The sequence below is a fragment of the Arachis hypogaea genome, chromosome 3 (assembly GCF_003086295.3).
Source record: "Arachis hypogaea cultivar Tifrunner chromosome 3, arahy.Tifrunner.gnm2.J5K5, whole genome shotgun sequence".
Classification (NCBI taxonomy): domain Eukaryota; kingdom Viridiplantae; phylum Streptophyta; class Magnoliopsida; order Fabales; family Fabaceae; genus Arachis; species Arachis hypogaea.
The window spans coordinates 120,948,890-120,963,891 of record NC_092038.1 but is presented as its reverse complement, the minus strand read 5'-3'; the positions used below and the strand labels follow the sequence as shown (position 1 = coordinate 120,963,891).

General features: G+C 34.2%; 1 protein-coding gene across 1 annotated transcript; it reads right to left on the bottom strand.

Moving 5' to 3' along the window:
- Positions 1-9,494: 9,494 nt before the first annotated feature.
- LOC112791131 (probable pectinesterase/pectinesterase inhibitor 51) lies at positions 9,495-12,535 on the bottom strand. The gene is made up of 2 exons (XM_025833852.3): positions 11,030-12,535; positions 9,495-10,259 (listed from the first exon to the last, which is right to left on the bottom strand). Exons 1-2 carry the CDS (start codon positions 12,066-12,068, stop codon positions 9,583-9,585), a joined length of 1,716 nt encoding a protein of 571 aa, XP_025689637.1. The 5' UTR covers positions 12,069-12,535; the 3' UTR covers positions 9,495-9,582.
- Positions 12,536-15,002: the final 2,467 nt, after the last annotated feature.

Genomic DNA, 15,002 nt, shown 5'->3' with positions numbered 1-15,002 from the left:
GCGGTCAACTGATAGCGCCTTTCCTCTTCAACTACCACTTACATTTTATATGGGACAATTTTCATATAGGAGGTCTGACCAAAAAAAAGTTTCATATAGGACAATTTTCTTTGCATTCTTAATAATTTTCGGTAATTTTATTCTTATGAAATATTGTTGAGCCAAAACACAATGGAAGTTAAAAAAAGTATTGTAAAATAAAAAAATAAAATAAATATAAAATAAAAAAGTATAATTAGAAAATTCTAATATTAATATTCACTATATTTTTATTTCAATATAATAAAAATGATTCATATATATTCACTAATATTATATGTTACAACGTGTATATATATATATATATATATATATATATATAAAGAGAAAGAGGAGTATTTTATATATTATTGTTGTGTTGTATATGTATCTCAAACTATGCTTTTCTATTTATATAGGTACAATGTTTACTTTTTCAAACTTCATTAAATTCAGTTCATATTGAGAACTTGAACCATTCATTATAGAAAAACTGAGCCACCCATTTTATGAAGAAAGTTACAAGTCAATAAATGGGCATCCATTCAAATCATAACACTCCTCCTTAGATGTCCATTTAGGATTATCCCTCATTAAAATCTTACAAAAGAAAAATCCAATAGAAAAAAAACTTTAGTAAAGAAAAAATAGTACAATATCTTTTGTGATGAGGACTCCATCATTAAAAACCTTGTCAAGAAAAATCCAATAGAGATAAAAACCTGACCAAGGAAAAAAGAGTACAGCCTCCCCCTCTTGTCGATATTATTTAACATTTCGAAATTGGCGCATTACAATCTAATGTACCAATCTTTCAAATGAGGATTTTGGAAGTGACTTTGTAAATAAATCTACCAGATTATCGCTTGATCGGATCTATTGGATATCAATTGTTCCTTGATTTTGAAGGTCATGAATGAAGAAAAATTTAGGAAAAATATGCTTTGTTATGTCTCCTTTGATTTAACCACTTTTAAATTGAGCAATGCGTGCTGTATTATTTTCAAACAGAATAGTTAAATCTATTTTATGATCAGTCAGTCCACATGATAGAATACGTTGAATTAAACTCCTGAGCCAAAAATATTCACGACTTGCTTCATGTATCATAAGTATTTTAGCATGATTAAAGGATGCTGCTGCTATCGTCTATTTTGTAGACCTCCATGACATAGCTATATTACCATATGTGAATAAGTATCCTATCTGAGATCTTTCTTTGTGTAGATCAGACAAGTATCTTGCATCTGCATAGCCAACTAATTGTGACTTGGATTCATATGGATAAAATAGTCCCATATTAACTATTCCATGAAGATATCGAAAGATTTGTTTGATTTCATTCCAATGTCTTCTAGTTGGAGAGGAACTGTATCTTGTTAGTAAATTTACAGGAAATGATATATCAGGTTGTGTATTATTAGTAAGATACATTAGTACTCCAATGACATTGAGATATGGTACTTCAGAACCAAAGATATCTTCATTTTCTTCTTTAGAACGGAATTGATCATTTTTCACATCGAAAGACTGTACGATCATTGGGGTACTAAATGGATATGACTTATCCATTAAAATCTCTTCAAGATCTTTTCTGTGTATGTTATTTGATGAATAAAGATCACATTGTTTATATGCTCAATCTGCAGACCGAGATAAAATTTAGTCTTTCCAAGATCTTTCATCTCAAACTCTTCTTTTAGAGCTTTTATAATTGTTGGAATCTCTTTAAGGGTTCTAATGATATTTAAATCATTAATGTATACAACAATTATTATAATGAATCCAGATATAGTTTTTTTTTTTATAAAACCACATGAGCAGATATCATCATTCTTGAATTTGTTTTTGGCCAAATACTCAGTAAGATGATTATACCACATTTGTCTAGATTGCTTTAGACCATATAAAGATCTTTACAATTTGACTGAGTATAACCCCTGCGAATATTCATTTGATGGTTTAGATATATTTAGTCCTTCAGAAATTTTCATATATATATATCACGATCTAATGATCCGTATAAATAAGTTGTCACCACATTCATTAGATGCATATGTAGTTTATAGTATGACAATAAATTGATCAAATAACGTAATGTTATTACATCTACTACATGAAAATATGTTTCTTCATAATCTATACCAGACCTTTGTGAAAAATCTTGTGCCATAAGTCGAGTTTTGTAGCAGACAACTTCATTTTTTTCATTCGTTTTCTCACAAATACCAATCTATATCTAACAAGTTTTTACACCTTTTGGTATACAGACTACAGGTCCAAAGATTTCATATTTTGCAAGTGAGTCTAACTCAACCTTCATAACTTCTTTCCATTTTGGCCAATCATTTCTTTGTCGATATTTTTCGATTGTTCTTGGCTCAAGATCCTTACTCTCATGCATGATGTGTAATGTTATATTATATGCAAATATTTCATTGACAATTATTTTATTTCGATTCTATTTTTCTTCTGTAAAGACATAATTTATCGAGATATCATCATTTTCACAATTTTTAGAATTTTCAGGTACCTAAATATCTTCTGACATCAAAATTATCTCATAATTTTGGACAATTATCGGTGTCTTTACTATGTCTTTATCTTTTTTAACGAAAATATTATTTACATCTTTTCTTTTTTGAGAATTTTTATCTTTGGAACCGACAGACCTACCATACTTCTGACGTGAATTTATCTCGATGGCTATTTGTTTTACTGGGAGATCAATTTGAATTGGGGCATTTTTATCTGGTATATATGATTTAATTATTTTCTTTGTTTCAGAAAATGTATTAGGCAATTCATTTTCTTTTTTTGTAAATGTATAATCTTTTAAACTTCTAGTTCACGTTATCCTAATCGAGAATCTAAATGCATCAAAGATGATGCATTCCAATTAAATTCCTTTTCAAGAATCTTATTCTCTCCCTCTAATATTAGATATTTTGATTCATCAAAATGACAATCTGCAAATTGGGATTTAAATACAGATCTAGTTTGTAACTCAAGATACCTCATTATAGAAGGAGAATCATATCCAACATATATCTCCAATTTTTTTGGGGTCCCATTTTGGTGTGATTAGACGGGACAATTGGAATATATATCACACACCCGAATATTCTCAAATGGAAAATATTTGGCTGTTGGTCAAAGGCTAATTGCAGAGGAGAGAAGTGGTGGTAACTTGTTAGCGTTAACCGAATAAGTGCTGCAGTATGTAAAATGGCATGTCTCCAAACAGAGGTCGAGAGATTTGTTCTCATAAGTAAGGGTCTAGTAATCAATTGAAGTCGTTTAATAAATGACTCTACTAGTTCATTTTGTGTAGCATGAGCTACTAGATGTTCAACACTTATATCATTAGCCATACAATAAGCATTGAAAGCTTGAGAGGTGAATTCACCAGCATTATCAAGATGAATTATTTTAATTGGATTTTCTGAAAATTGTGCTTTTAATTGAATAATTTGAGCAAGTAATCTCGCAAACACCAGGTTGCGAGAAGACAATAAGCACACATGTGATCATCTCAAAGATGCGTCTAATAGGACCATAAAATATCTAAAAGATCTACATGGTGGATGAATAGGTCCACATATATCATCTTGAATTCTTTCTAGGAATTCAGGAGTCTCAAATCCAATTTTAATTGGTGATGACCTTAAAATTAGCTTTCTTTGAGAACATGCAACACAACAAAATTCACTAGATTTAAGAATTTTTTGGTTTTTAGTAAATGTCTATAGAAATTTTTAATAATTCTCCGCATCATGGTTGTTCCAAGATGACCCAATCAATCATGCTAAATTATGAATTTATTTAGACTAGTAAACTTCTGATTTACAAAGGCATGTGATTGAATTGCACTAATTTTAGTATAATATAACCTAGAAGAAAGTGAATGTAACTTTTCTAATAGGGTTAAGTACGATTTTGGTCCCTAAAGTATAGACTAAAAATTTTTTTCCATCCCCAAATTTTTTTATATACAAAATCGTCCCTAAAGTTTAACTTGATTTTAAATCGTCCTTTTTACTTAAATTTTAAATTTTATTACCAAATTATCCCTAATTAAAAAATTATAAAATTATAAAATAAAAAAATAAGAGAAAGAGAGGAGAGAGAGAAAGAGAACGGGGAAGAAGGAGAGTAGGGAGGATCGTGAAAGAGAAGAAGAAGGGAGAAGAGAAGAATGATGAGAAGAATGACAACCAACGCAACTGTCAACTCCGACGTTGTCAAAACCACAATGCCTTCACTGCAAAGCGTAAAGCAGAGGGTCCTTGAGTGCCTCACCAAGCTCTCCGACCATGATACTCACTCCATCGCCCTCAGCCTCGACCAAACCACCATGCTCTTTATAATATTTTGTTTAAGTCCCTTTATTATTTTATCACATAACGCGGTTGCAATCTTGATGGTGTTTAATTGGAAGAATTTCAAGTTGTGATAGAAAAAAAATGCTTCTTTTAAAGTTGGACGCACATTAGCTACATTACCTTTTACACTCTTTATATGTTATATAACTCTAGTGGCGCTTCATACAGCCACAAATATTATACTACTACATCACTTATTACCTAATACTATTTGCACCACATGCACTCCACGGTCTCTTGCGCATGTGACGGTGGCTGCCACCGTGGCATCATGATGGTGTGGGCTCTCTGAGCCATCATAGTGACGTGGATCACGGTGTTGGTGTTGCCGAGTTTTATCAAAAATATTTTCATTCTATTTAGAAAATATAGAGGAGAAGAAGAGTATGATCGAGAGGGAGAGGACGAAGTCACGTGAGTGAGATGGTGATAGGATAAAGGGAGGGTATAATTGTCCGAATGATGATTTTAAAATTAAATTGGACCTTAGGAACGATTTTATATGAAAAAAATATTGGGGACGAATAAAATTTTTGGCTTATACTTACTTTATGGATCAAAATTGTACTTAACCTTTTTAATATAACCTTTTTTATTTGAATCTTGAGTTGTGATGTATAAATACTCTTGATTTTCCTCGTTCATTGTTTCAATATAATATCCATTTTTGCGAATATCTTTAAACTCAACAAGTTTCTTAGAGACTTAGTAGACAATAGTACATTATTTATTCAAAACTTTTATTTTTTCAGAAAACAAAATTATAGCTCTTCTAGAGTCTTCTATCACATTGCCTGAGCCAATAATTGTATTAGCACATTCTTTTTTTGGTATAATATGAGTAAAATATATGTTACTTTTAAGAATAGTATGTGAACTTGCACTATCAACAAGACAAATATCTTCATTATATGTCCTTGCTATTTTCTTTAATAATAATAAAGTAGTAGTAATAGTAAAATTTTTATTATATGATACTATTTTTATATACAGTGACAAACAGTTCCAATCAAAAATATAATTTTATTGAGCATGTACCGATACTTATTTTATGATATATTATTATTATTATTATTATTATTATTATTATTATTATTATTATTTTAGAACTTAATATGTTTAGTGATTTTGAAATTCTTAATCACAATCAATAATATTTTATTAAATATTATTTATATACATCATATTTAAAATTCAAATGCATAGAAGATAAAACTTAATAAGAAGTTTCTTACATTATTTATTGACATAAGAACTTAACGAATCCAAATATTAAATTTTTTTATCATTGATCAAATGACCAATACTTCTTTCAGAATCTTTAAAGAAATTAGATACTTTATAATGAGTGGTGTAATTTTCAACAACTTTTTCTTAAACAAAATTTGTTTCCTTTCTTTTGTCATCCTTTTTCAAGGATGCTTGATAAAGATCAACTAAGTGCCTTGGGGTATGACAGGTACACGACCAATGACCCTTTTCACCACAACGAAAATATGTATTCTCTGTTGATTTATTTTGTTCATTGTTTCTTTGTTTATCCACTTCTGGTGAGATCATTTCTTGTGAAAATAATTTTTCTTTTTTTCATAATTTTTTTTGCTACCAAAGTCTTTTCATTTACCTCTTTTGGGATTATAATTTGCCACATTTGATTCAAGAAATAGGGAGGCACCAGCTGGACGCGCTTTATAATTCATTAAAAGTAATTTATTGTTACGTTCAGCAACAAGAAAGCAAGAAATTAGCTCAGAATATTTTTTAAATTCTTTCTCTCGATACTGCTGCTGCAGGAGCACATTCAAGGCATGGAAAGTCGAAAAAATTTTCTATATCATGTCATTATCAATTATCTTTTTCTCACAAAATTTTATTCGTGAGGTAATTCGGAACATTGCTGAATTATATTCATTTATGGATTTAAAATCCTGTAGAGGCAAATGTGTCCACTCATATTGGACTTGAGGAAGTATCATTGTCTTTTAATGATTATAACTTTCTTGAAGGTTCTTCCACAGATCTGCAGGATCCTTTAGTGTGAGATATTCATTTTTCAATCCTTCGTCAAGACCCTTAAAGGAAAATCATGGCTTTGACTTTATCTTTCTGTGATGCTTTATTTTCAGCCTTAATGGTATCTTCATGATCCATTGAATCAAGATGAATTTCGATATCCAATATCCATGATAAGTAATTATTTCCAAATATATCAAGAGTATTAAATTTAAGATGAGAGAATTTTGATATAATAAAAATTTATTACCTATGTCTTCCTTAATTTTGATCAGAGTCTCGTACTGATAACGTGTTGTAAAATAAATAAATAAATAAGGAAGATAGAATAAATATAAAATAAAAAAGTATAAATACAGAACTCTAGTATTAATATTCACTGATATTATTACCTCAATATAATAGAGATTATTCATATATATGTATTCACTAATATTATATGTTGTTGCGTACATATATATAAAAAGAGGAGTAAACTATCATTTCTACTCACAAAAGTTGAAAACGCTAACACATCTACTCATAAAAAAAAATTACCATTTGTATCCATGAAACATGAGTTCTGTAAGACAAAAGTATCCACACACTAAAAAATTACATAAAAGCTTCAAATTACCATTTTTTTTACCACTACTACCATTATCCTCCCTTTATCTCTCTTTTCACATTCCTTTTCTTTATTTGTCATGTTTCCTATTTTTCTCATTCTCATCTCTCTTCACAATAAACTTTTGCCGCTAACCTTCCCCAACGCTACCGCATCGGCCAAGAGACCCACAATCACCACCACTATACCTTCCTCTCCACCTCCCAAGGCCTCTGATGCCCTCCCACTCCCGATTTGCTTTGCCGAGAAGCAAACCCTATCTCTGCCTCCAAAAGCCTTGAACTTACTGAACTCCTTGAAACACTGTCGTGCAACCTCCATCAGCCACAGTGATTTCAATTCACCAACAATCAGCACCATCGCGCGACCTCCATCAACCACGATGAGCTGACATTGCAGAGCACGATGACGCGGTCTCCGACTAGGACTGGAATTCGTGGCTTCACAAAAAGATTGGAGGAGAATTTCATCCACTAGTGGTTTTTGTTGCTAGAGAACCAGAAGGCGGAGAGTTTGCTGAGGACCATCACCGATGACTTCAACGCTTAGTTTTGCAATGGTACCCTTGAGACCTTTCATATCTTCTCTCATTTTCTATTAGCCCTTCATCATTGTTGCTAGTGCTGCTGTTGTTGTCGGAGAATGTAGAAAGGAGCAGAGATGAAATGGTAGACTTGCACTTTATGGATTGAATTTGTGTCCTTAGATCTATTAGAGAGAGAGAGAGAGAGGGGGAGAGAGGGAGAGAGAGAGAGAGAGGATAATTTGGAGGTTATTTTTTAGTGTTTAGATAATTTTGTTGTACAGAACCCATGTTTTATGCGTATAAATGATAATTTTTTTTCTTCTACGAATAGATTTGTCAGCATTTTTAACTTTTGTAGTAGAAATAGTAGTTTACTTTAAAGAGAGAGGAGCGTTTTATATATTGTTGTTGTGATATGTATGTATCTCTGATTATGCTTTTCTATTTATATAGATACAATGTTTACTTTTTCAAACTTTGTTTAGTTCAATTCATATTAAGAACTTAAACCATTCACTATAAAAAATTTAAGCCACCCATTTTACAAAAAAAAAAAAGTCACAAGCCATTAGATGAACATCCATTCATATCACAATAAAAAATTCTTTTGTTATTTAGCCGTCTTCCTCCCTAATTTGCAGCATTCGTTTAGAAGGTAAGTAGATAGTAGGTCTTCGTCAAACCAAAGTAGAAAAGAAAGAAAGAAGGTAAGCCGTTTGAACTTCAAACAAACACTTGATCAATAATTTGATTGATTTATGAGAACGCGTATGGAAATGGTTTTGAAAGGGAATTAGTTACTACCAGAATAGTGGGAAACGAGGTAAAATAGATCAATAGTGTAGACTGTAGACCAAACATACCCATGTGACTAGCTGGTTACTGAAGTCAGCACCAAACTTTAATTTGATTCCCATTGAGCCATGTAAATTTAAAATTAGCATATGATAATATGGAATGGATTTCAAAATTAGATACAAAGACATTTGGCTAAAGTCTAAAAGGTCACGAAACACAATGTAGAAGGGGACAGAGCAATAGCTGGTTGAACAAACACACATGTTAATTCAACCATATACTATTTTTTGAAGAGCAATCATGATTAACAGTGGGAAAAATTCTACAGTGGGGTGGTTACCTGATAACTACTACACTGTGCGTGATTACCAGCTACAATATTCCGAATAAGTAGTAATTAATTATTGTACACCCAATCGCATTGTCAAAGGTAGTGGAATGACCACTCATTCACTATGTACCGTCGATTTTCAGAGTGGCCTGGGAGAGAGGGAGAATCAAATTTGTTGTTGAATAATAATTTATTATTAAAAAGAACTAACCATAGTACCACTAGGGGGTGCAGCGCCACCAATTATTTAATGTATGTTAGGATCATTGGACTAGCGTCTAGACTCTATAGTTAATTAAGAAAATGGTCCTGTCATTCTACATAAGTTAATTATTTAACAATTGGAAAGGGACATAGGCAGGATGGGACGAAAGACAACATTATTCCTATAAAGAGAGGGTGATGGGGCCGCTCTACCCAAAGCGGCAAAGGCCGCTGTTAAAACTTCATCATATATAAATAACGTACAAGCAAACGGGCTTCTTTTTATCTATTACTCAAACCATTCATCATCATGTCTCTTACCAAATCTCAATGGGCAATCATACCTTACTGTTTTCACATTTTAGTTTCTACCATCTCGCTTGTATCGTGGAAGAAAGAAGGGTTACAGGTGCTACTTTGTTGAAACTTGAAAGATAGTATCATATCATACCATCTATTGTGATAGCTGATAACGGTGGAGCCCATAACGCGTTATATTCATCTCCATATGACTGACTTTTCTTAAATATATATAGCTTTTACTTGATCTCTTAAATATGCCAGAAGAATATTATATATAGATCGATCTTTCAAATGTAGGGACCGGCCAAATAAAACTATATTTCGTTATTGTATTGTAATAGTTTATATATGAAGTAACAAGCTAATTATTAAATTACAATTTAGGAGTGTTGGCTCCTTATTGAATATACTCATCTCCTTGGATGAAATTCTGCACTGAATAAGCAAAAACATGCTCCGAGGGGACCTTGCTACTCCAGGATACCCTCTGAGACAAATCAGAACCAGGTCCCTTATTCTCAAATTCTCCATAGTAGAGTGTCTTGAGAGCAAAGTCACCAGTCCATGGCATCCAACCCTGGGGTGTGATCAATGCTTCCAAGAAGCAATTCAGGAAAACTGTTCTAGAGTACTCTTTCCAAGGCCTACCCAAGTAGTTCTTATGCACTTTGGGATTGCTATTATACAACTTCATGTATTCCTCGGTGCCATTGATCAGGCAGTTCTGGAACACAAACCCGGTTGACTGTGCAGGATCTGTCCTGCCGTGCGCCGTCACAGCGTTGTTCTCCCCCTTCTCTGGCTTCACTTGCCTTGGAGCCACCAAGACTTGGCTGTCTTGGAAGATGGCGGCCGAGTTGCCGAAGATGAAATCTACGTTCCCGATAATCCGGCACGATTTGTAGAACTGGCGCAGGGAATGAGCATAGAGAGTGTCTTGGTTGCCTATGAATTCACAGTTCTCAATGATTGAGAGATCGCTGTCTAGTCTGAAGGCCACTGCTTGGTGAGCATCAGGCCCAGCAGTGTTCTGTATTGTGAGATCCTTCGCCATGAACCCATCCCCAAGAACCGCTGCCATACATGATTCACATCAAATGAAAGTTAATGTTTACTGAACATGTTAAAAAAGGCTTGACAAAGCAAAGGAAACTTTCAACTTTATAAATCATGCCAGAAAAAGGATTCTGAAATGTAGTTCGTAACAAATAATTGATATTTAAGCCAGCGAAAGCATTATGCACATGAGTCCTCCAAATCAAACAAAAGCCGGTGCGTGAACTTAAGCAGCACAGAATGGCCCACAATCACATGATCAAGATTCAAAGTGTGTGGGGTTTTTCCGTTTTTGTTTGTTGTGGACTAAGAAAAATAAACCAAATATGAAGATGACTCACCACCAGTATACCCACCTAGCTAGTAGTTACACAAACATAAACCAAAACTATTCACGTTAAATTCCTTAGTAAATCAAGAAAACGGAAAACCCCTCGAAGTGAAACAATTAATGCTAAGGATATGTTCAGCAACCAATATCCAATTATCCATCATGAAATGGAATCAATTAAAATAGAAACCATAATTAAGAAATACAACACTACTTATCTTTTTTTTTTTTTTTTGACTAACACTTATCTCATTTAATTTAATATTTATAATTACATATAATATATTCAAAAAGAAATCTAACAGATTTATTATATTGACTATTGAGGATTATACAAATACAAAAAAAAAGAGAATCATATTTTTAAATATTGAGTAATTTATTTGGAAAAAAAATATAAGTTGATAACAATATTGAGTAGTTTAATAATAATTATTTTGGAAAAGGAAAATCTTACCGACTGTAGCAGAGTTGTAAGTGGTCATGCCGGGCTGGCCAGCGTTAGCAGAGCCAGTAATTACCGTTTTCCCCATGCCGTCGCCCAAGAACACCAAATTCGTCTTCTCTAACGGAACTCTGACGGTCTCTTCATATACCCCTTCCTTAATGTATATCACGAACCTCTTTCCGCCGTTACCGTTACTCGGCGCCGCGTTAACCGCTTCCTGTACCGTCTTGTAACACCCATTGCTGCCATCCTTGCACACCGTAGCGTCCGGCTTCAGGCCCGTCGGGAACCCTGGTACGGAACCTCCGCCCGAAGATCCTGTCGCTTCCCAGAACCCGTCGCGCTCTGTCGCCGGAGGCTTCCACGTCGCCGGGTCTTTCCCGTAGGCGTCGTAGGAGAAGGCCATGGAGAGCGCGTTGCTTGAGAGTTGGGTGAGGTTGTCGATAAACGACATCGTTTCGCCGACCTTGGATGTGTCGTTGGCGTACTTGAGGCCATTCCAGCAGTCGTACTGGTAGACAAGGGCGGCGGTAAGCCAGGCGCGGGCGTCCTTGGTCTTGTCACGTGTCAGGGCATCGTTGGCTTGGGATAGGCGGTGGTCGGAGTTGGCGAGTTCCTCGAGGCATGTGGTGGCGGCGACGGTGCGGTTGCGGCTGTCGGAAGAGGTGTCGAGGATGGACTTGACCATGGACTGGGCGGTTTTAAGGTTGTTGGAGGAGGCGGAGATGGCAGATTGGAGGAGCTGGAGTGAGGTTGGGTTGGGCGGGAGAGTGGTGGATTGGGAGAGAGTGGACTCGCATTGCTGGGGAAATCGCGTGCCCTTGCAGGCTTGTTGGATTGCGGGTGAGACGGCGGCAATGGGGGTGGGTGTGGGGGTGGAGGGAGTGTGGGAATTGTGGTTGTTGTTGTTGTTGTGGTGGTGGCGCGTGGCGGAGGAGAGGGTGAAGAAGAGTAGGAGGGAGAGGGAGAGAAGGGAAATGAGGGAGGCCATGGCACAAGTTGGGGTTTTGAAGAACAAGAATATGGGTTTAGATTTGGTTGTGGACATGATGCTGCTTATAAGTAAGTGGGAGGTCTTCGTCACTTAATACATTTTAGATATGTTATTAATTTATTCCAAATATGGAGTAATCCATAATGTAATTTGATTTTTTTGGATTTGATGGGGTTGGGTGGTGATGAGTGATTAATATTATTGATGAGTTGAGAAAGGGATTCACGGGTTTGATTGGGAGATGGGGATGGAGGAATGTAGATGTGGCTCGCACTACAGTACAAAGTGCAGTGGGAGTCACGAGTGGGTGGTATTTGGTGTGGAAATTTCGGCCACAGTTGGGGTTCGGTGAATCATTATTCATCAACGATCAGCCTCAGGCTCAGGCGCTGCAATGCGAGTGTCGGCCAGAAATGCTTAAATGGTAGTCACGAGCACACAGCACCCACTTCAATTTCACTCATCGGTTATTACTTATTAGAGGTGGTTTTACTTTTTTTCTTTTTTGGTGACTAGTTATTAGAGGTGTTTACAAGCAAGGTAATCCAATTATGCCAGTTTTGGATCCGACTGAGTCAAATCAAATAGACACAATTAAATTCATTTTTGTTGTAAAATAAATAAATAAATAAGTAGAGATAATAAATATAAAATAAAAATATATAATTAAATAATTTAATAGTAATATTTATCATAATTAATATTTCACAATAATAGAAATTATTTATATATTAATATTATATATATTAACACTTATATACTAACATTTATAGAGAGAAAGAGAAAAAAAGAGAATTTATAATATTATAGTGTATAAAGAGAGAAAAAGAAAAATATTTGTTATTGTTGTAACTACATATGTATTATGATAAATTATGTCTTATTTATACTTGCTCAAGAGTTCTTTTTTCAGATCTGATTAATGTAGAGTCTATCCTGAAAAAATTAAGCACCATTCACAGTTAATATTTTGCACCGCCCAAATTTACTATATTGTAATACTCTCTTTTGATTTGAATGTTCATTAGGAATATGTCTCATTAAAACCTTATTAAAGAAAAATATAATAGAAAAAAATTTTAGTAAGGAAAAAAAGTATAATATCCTTTGTGATGTAAACTACCTCATTAAAAAACCTTGTAAAAAAAAACTCTAATAGAAAAAAACCTGACCAAGGAAAAAAGAGTACAGTCTTCCCCTCTTGTCGACATTATCTAATATCTCGAAATCGGCGTATTCCAATCTGATGTACCAATCTTTCAAAAGAGAATTTTGGGAGTGACTTTGTAAATAAATCTGCCAGATTATCACTTGAGCGGATCTGTTGGACATCAATTGTCCTTTGATTTTGAAGATCATGAGTGAAGGAAAAATTAGGTGAAATATGCTTTGTTTTATCACCTTTGATGTATCTACCCTTAAGTTGAGTAATGCATGCTGTATTATCTTCAAACAAAACCGTTGGAGCTATCATCTAATCAATCAGTCCACATGATGAAAGAATATACTGGATCAAACTCCTAAGCAAAAAACACTCGCGACTTGCTTCATGTATCGCTAGTATTTCAGCATGATTACAGAATGTTGCTGCAATCGTCTGTTTTGTTGACCTACATGATATAGCTGTACCACCATATGTGAACATGTATCCTATTTGTGATCTCTCTTTGTGTGGATCAGACAAGTATCTTGCATCTGCATGGCCAACTAGTTGTGACTTGGATCCATATGGATAAACAATCCAATATCAACCGTTCCATGAAGATATCGAAAGATTTGTTTGATTCCATTCCAATATCTTATGGTTGGAGAGGAACTATACCTTGTTAGTAAATTTACCGTAAATGATATGTCAGGTCGTGTATTATTAGCAAGATACATTAGTGCTCTAATAGCACTAAGATATGGTACTTCAGGACCAAGGATATCTTCATTTTCTTCTTTTGGACAGAATTGATCCTTTTCCACATCCAAAGATCTTATGATCATTGGGGTACTCAAGGGATATGACTTACCCATATAAAATCTATTCAAAATCTTTTCTGTGTATGTTGTTTGATGAATAAAAATCCCATTTTTTGTATGCTCGATCTGCAAGCCGAGACAAAATATAGACTTTCCAAGATCTTTAATCTCAAACTCTTCTTTTAGAGCTTTTATAATTGTTGGAATTTCTTCAGGGATTCCAATGATATTTAAATCATCAACATACATAGCAATTATAATGAATCCAGATGCAGATTTCTTTTTGAAAACACATGGGCAGATAACATTATTCTTGAATCCGTTTTTGGCCAGATACTCAGTAAAACGATTATGCCACATTCGCTCAAATTGCTTTAGACCATATAAAGATCTTTGTAATTTGACTAAGTATAACCCATGTGAATATTCATTGGATGGTTTAGATATCTTTAATCCTTCAGGGACTTTCTTATAGATATCACGATCTAATGATCCGTATAAGTAGGCTATTACCACATCCATTAGATGCATATGTAGTTTATGGTATGTAGATAAACTGATCAAATAATGCAATGTTATTACATCTATTATAGGGGAATATGTTTCTTCATAATCTATACTGGGCCTTTGTGAAAAACCTTGTGCCACAAGTCGAGCTTTGTAGCGTACAACTTCATTTTTCTCATTTCGTTTTCTCATAAATACCCATCTATATCCAACAGGTTTTACATCTTCTAGTGTACGGACTACAGGTCCAAAGACTTCACGTTTTGCAAGTGAGTTTAACTCAGCTTTCATAACTTCTTTCCATTTTGACCAATCATTCCCTTGTCGACATTCTTCGACTGTTCTTGACTCAAGATCCTTACTTTCATGCATGATATTTAATGCCACATTATATGCAAATATTTCAGTGACAATTGTCTTATTTTGGTCCCATTTTTCTCCTGTAAAGACATAATTTATCGAGATCTCATCATTTTCACAATTTTTAGGTATCTAAACGTCTTCTGGCGTCAAAAC

Coding starts and splice junctions, on each gene's coding strand:
- LOC112791131 (XM_025833852.3), bottom strand. CDS start 12,068: ATGTCCACAACCAAATCTAAACCCATATTCTTGTTCTTCAAAACCCCA. Junction 10,260..11,029: donor TTACAACTCTGCTACAGTCG/GTAAGATTTTCC, acceptor CATGTATGGCAG/CGGTTCTTGGGGATGGGTTC.